Source organism: Merops nubicus, unplaced genomic scaffold (assembly GCF_000691845.1).
Source record: "Merops nubicus isolate BGI_N331 unplaced genomic scaffold, ASM69184v1 scaffold44436, whole genome shotgun sequence".
Taxonomy (NCBI): domain Eukaryota; kingdom Metazoa; phylum Chordata; class Aves; order Coraciiformes; family Meropidae; genus Merops; species Merops nubicus.
Genome location: NW_008615232.1, coordinates 5,428 through 10,748, shown reverse-complemented (window position 1 = coordinate 10,748; position 5,321 = coordinate 5,428). Strand labels below are relative to the sequence as shown.

General features: G+C 38.8%; 1 protein-coding gene across 1 annotated transcript in view; it reads left to right on the top strand.

The window, feature by feature from the left end:
* Positions 1–5,321, top strand: part of BBS7 (Bardet-Biedl syndrome 7) — a gene marked incomplete at its 5' end in the record, with an annotated part of 19,552 nt that overhangs the window by 9,433 nt on the left and 4,798 nt on the right. The window contains 3 exons of the mRNA XM_008942451.1: positions 1,022–1,096; positions 2,184–2,249; positions 4,193–4,332. Of these exons, the coding sequence (XP_008940699.1) occupies positions 1,022–1,096; positions 2,184–2,249; positions 4,193–4,332 (281 nt within the window). The remainder of the gene's footprint in view (positions 1–1,021; positions 1,097–2,183; positions 2,250–4,192; positions 4,333–5,321) is intronic.

Genomic DNA, 5,321 nt, shown 5'->3' with positions numbered 1-5,321 from the left:
TTCCTGCTGCTACATCAGCTGAAATGAATGTGAGCTGTGGTAGGTGGAAAGAGTAGTGGTACTCACTTACCTTCTTTTGGGATATACATGGGGAGAAAAATTTGACAAGGAGGGAGTGGTGAGGTGAATTTGCCACAACATATGGGAGAGAATGACTGTAGGATTCTATTTTTCAATTCTTAATAAAAATCTCAGTTTTATTACAGGTGTTATTAGAACAATGCTGAGCTACAGCTAATATGCAGCTCTATAGGATCTGCTGTTTCCATAGCTAAGTGAGGAATAATGAAATTGTTTAATCTAGCCCTGAACTTAATATAGCCTTTAGAATTTAGGGCTTTTTCTTTAAAGAAATAGAAAGCTGTATCTGGTATTGCTCTGCTGTGAGAAGACAACAAAACTGTTCTAAAAATTTTTTTTTAGGAAGAATGTTGTATATTTATCAATGTTTCCTGACACTTCTGTAAGTTATAAAGCAGTACCAGATGAATTAATTAATCATTCTAATGCCCTTTAAACTAATTTTTCAAACGTGTTAGATTTAATTTTAATACCAGTGAAAATACATCTAGATAAGAAGTGGCCTGTGCCAGAAGTGTTACTGTATGGTAAAGGGATCATTAATAATTATGTAATATGATCTGTGGGTTTTTGAACGAATGTTGTTACTCCCTTGTTAAAGCAGGGAAGGAGTTCAGTCATGGATACACTTCTTGCCTCAATAATAGCTATACTTCCATGTCTGAGAGATGTGAAGGCATTTTCACATCTGAAAAATCGTTACACGTCTTACACTGAAGTTGCTGTAAGCCAGTCACACGAGTTCAGGAATAAGAGAAAGATCATCATGTTACTCCAGGATTAACTTGTAAGATGTGTGTCTGTTATGCTTTTACCTCTTGGATGTAGCAATCGTTGCCTCTCCTTTATTAAACTAAATGGTAACAGTTAGAGGATAAATGCATCAGAAGCCTCTCAGGAACTTAAGCTCTTTATTTTTCCTTCGTCATCTGTTCTGCAGAGTGATGTCCCCATAGACTTGCTGGATGTGGATAAAAATTCTGCTGTTGTTAGTTTTAGCAGCTGTGATTCTGAGGTAAGTGAAACAAGAGCCAGTATTTATAGAGATCACGTGATGAAAACTCTTAATACTGTACAGTAAAAATGGAATTTGGACTCAATATGTTTCTAGTTCCAAATATATTGACTTAAACTACTCGTTGGTGATTTTGGAAAGCTCAGCTTCGTTAGGGATACAGCAGATTTAGGAGTTAGTGGCAGGTCCTGACATAAAGCAAAGCTAAATATGCACAAAAGGATCCAGGAGCAGGGGCTCTCTTGCATCTTTCCTGCCTAATCAAGAATGTGAAAGACCTATTTTGTATTTCTCTCGCCTCTGAATTTGCCAGCATCACATATATTTACTTCAAAGCAATGTAGGTGATTAACATTGTATTTCTTACTTTGTTCACCTCTTAAAACTGCGTTTAGAACGTGAAGGTTTTGCTGTGTTTGGAGCCATATGGTTAAGTGCATTTTTTATATAATAATTATAGACTTAAATACTTATACAGTTACTAATGATGCTTAGGGCCAGGGGGAGAATCCAGAAATTGCCTCAACATTATGTAAATCTTCTGTGAAGTCTTTTTCCTTGTAACAGTCCTCTTGAATATTTTAGTTTTAAGAACTAAATTTGTGCATTGTTGGCATACCCTCGAGCTTTCAGAAATCAGCTTTTTATTGTGTGTTTCTTGTCATTTATGATGTCATAATGATGTCATTTATTTAGCTTTTGTGTATGCATGTGTTTTCTTACTGATCTTCCTTTTGGTTTTGGATGTTGGACTAATACTGCAGATGAGTGCAGCAGGTTGACATGCACCCTTCAGATAAAAGTAGATACCTAGGTAATTTTTATGGTCATATTAAAGAGTGTAGGAAGCTTCAGTTGATTTCTCCTTATATAGAGAAATTTTAAAAATTTTATCATCATTCAAATTACTTGGAATATTCAAGTGAACCAAAGATTTATCATTTGTATTTAACTTTTGTAAAATAGCTGTACAAAACAGCAAAAACTTTACTGTACACAACTACAGTTAGAACAGAAGAACTTCAGTGAATCTGCAAACCCGGTTTGTGTTATTTTCTGTTTGTTTTTTTTTTTTTTCTGTTTACAGCCAAATGGCAACTTTCTTCTTGCGACTTACCGATGCCAAGCAAATACTACAAGACTTGAACTTAAGGTAAAATGTTCCAATATATTTTTTCCAGAATAAATTAATGGTTATTTAGACATCTGCTCAGGAACAGAGAGATCTCTTCCTGGACTGACTGCTTAGCCTGAGCAAATAATTCATCCAGGGTCCACTGCTGGTTGTTTCCTGAGAACCTTCTAATCTGGGACTTGTGTTTCTTTATGTTTGTTTGTTGGGTATCTAAAGGTTTCTAAAAATGGGTTACTTCAGAGGTGAGCCTGGGGTCCTTCTTGAGCGTCCCTAAGATGAAAGCAGTGGGGAAATCATAGGCTGTGAAGATACTTGACTCTAGAGACAGTGTGTGGAACTGAAGAGTGGAGAGAGGTGTGGGAAAGCAAGCTTTGGCACTGTGTTGTCCTCACAAGTGTTTGAAGGAAGTTACGCTGGGCAGTAAGCAGGGAATACAGACTGGATTTGTGTGTCAGAGAAGAAGCAAATCCAGTCATTCCATGCCTATGATACTAAAGGCATGTGGGTGTTTTGGGCTTTATTTTTAATTATCTGCCAAGTTCATGCATTTTGTGGCTACCACCAGGGGAAATAATGAAGGAAGTCATGATTAGGGAAATCCTCAACAATCCTAGGTTTTCTCTTTATGTAGTTGTCTAATACTGCAGCCTCCTAATCTGATATGTGTTCATTTATGTAACACTCACTCAAAACATTATGGTTAGAAATTTAAGCCTGCATAAAATGTATCAAATGTGGGGAAGCTGGGAGTGGTTATCTGTTTTTGGGTGCTGTCACAATAATGGACCTAGAGTGGAGAATTAAGACTCTGATTTCCCAGGTCGCAAGAGTAAATAAAACAAGAAGACTGAATCATATGCCTTTGTGATACACATAAAGAGGGGTGTTTTACTCTCCCACTCAAAACATCTCTAACCTTCCTGTTGTTTGTCACTGTAGTGCAGTGTGTCACCAGAACATTGTCCTGTCAGTCTTGCATCATGCTGGGTTTGACCTGCACAGGTTCTGCTGCCACCTCTCTGCAGTAGGCTGAAGATCTCCAGTGACTTACACTTCCCACGTGGAGCTTATTCTCTTCTTGTGTTTCATCTGTGCACACACAACACAGTACAACTTTTTTGGTGATTTTGATTTCCAAAGAGAATGCTTTACTAACTTACTTTTATTAAAAACATTGAAATGGATGCCTTCCTGCAGAACACTGCTTGTGGGTTCTGAGACACACTAAAATCGAGGACACAGTGAAGGTTCTAAAGCAGACCCGTACTTGAACTCCAGTCTACTCTTTTGGTTGTGTAAAGCTGTTTCAGCAGCTCTTCTGCCTGCTTTCATGGCTGGGTTGGTGCTGTAGGTGGGACACTCCTGTTTCCTGTCAGTTCTGTGTGAGTGGCAGGCTTCTTAGTGCAGTCTGTGCTAACTGGGCTCAGTGTGTTTGTACATCCTGCTTGTTGGGCGTTCTGAGGCTTGAACTTAAATCTGGCCTCTTATTTTTCTAAAAAGAGCGGAGAAGGAACTTTGATTGTTACAGAGAGATGAACATGTATTTTAAAATACACCTTACTCTTTTAAATTCTTGGATCTATTCTTTGCTGCCAACTTTGCCAACAAAAATACAACAGAATGTATTTTTTCCTTATAAAAAGAAAAAAGTAACAGGGCCACAGGAGAATTAGAAGCAAGTTACAGACTTGTTATTTTAACTAATCAGAAAGTAAGTGGTGTTTATTTTCTTAATATTTAATTCATCTAATACAGCAGCACTTCATTGGACATAACCTAGTTTTAAAACATTCTTCATCTGCTCTATTTGTGGTGGCACTATCAGTTATATACAGTACTCTAAATATTCTTGAGGTGCTACGGTCTTTCTTTCATATATTTTGAATACCCACCATTTTTCCAAATCATGGTATATTAATCTTTTCCCTTCTTTCCTGTGGGTTCTGCTTTTATTTCTGTAGGTTCGATCAATTGAAGGACAGTATGGGACACTTCAAGCCTATGTAACTCCAAGAATTCAACCCAAAACCTGCCAAGTTCATCAGTATCAAATTAAACCCCTTTCTCTTCATCAGAGAACTCATTCTGTTGACCAGGACAGGTATTTGCAAAGAAAAATCAATGCCTTTTTCTCGTGAAAAACTGGCACAATACAGCTGAAACAACATTTACTCTATAAACTTAAATATAAACCCCTAATTGACAATTTTGAGCCCACAGTTCCATTTTATGGGTTTTCTGATAGAAAATGTGGACTTAACAGGTTCCCGCTTTCCTCACCATTCTCTGTCCTTGTTTTCAAGTTATTTTTAATTTTACTGACCTGGGTTATAGTGCAGCCAGATGTGTTTGTAGAGCTGAGGGTGTTGTAGAAAGGAAACTCTCTGTGTTGGTAACCACAGTCTTTTCAGTTTCAGCCTCATTCTCCCTCCACCCTTTCAACCTAATTCTGCCCTATAGCTAATGTAGTGCCAAAACTGAGCCAATGCTTCGTTTGCCCTTCACCTCTCTATTAGAGCCTACTATTTTGTGGAATTTCTACTTGATTTTTTCTTACCTCCGTTAACATCTTGCATTGCCACCAGGGTATTGCTTGCTTCAAAACAAAAGGGAAGGGCTGGAGGGGTGATAGCAAAAGCTTTTGCCTTGCCCGCGGGCGAGCGCCGTTGGGCCCCGTGCGTGGTGCGGGTGCTGTGCCTGTGGTCTGCAGTGGGGCAGGCTGTGCAGGCACTCACTCCTCTTTGCTGTCTTGTCAGCTGTTGACCTTCTGTTCTGCCAATGACTAGGCCTAACAGGAACGTCACAACCAGCAGAAAGCTGAACCAATAAGTGGAATGTATTGAGTACAAAAAGATCATGCCATGAATGATCACTGGGGGTATAAACAAGTCAATTAGTTCACATACAATCAACCGTACCCCCAATGATCCCAAAAAAGACGTAATCCAACTTACAATAGGTGGTACAAACAGAGAGCCAAGGTTTCCCGTGGATGGAATGGGAAACAGCCATATCAGAAGGTTGAACAGATAAGAGAAAGGTGCCCACATGGTGACTCTCACCCATTTAGCCCGCATTACACACAGGCTG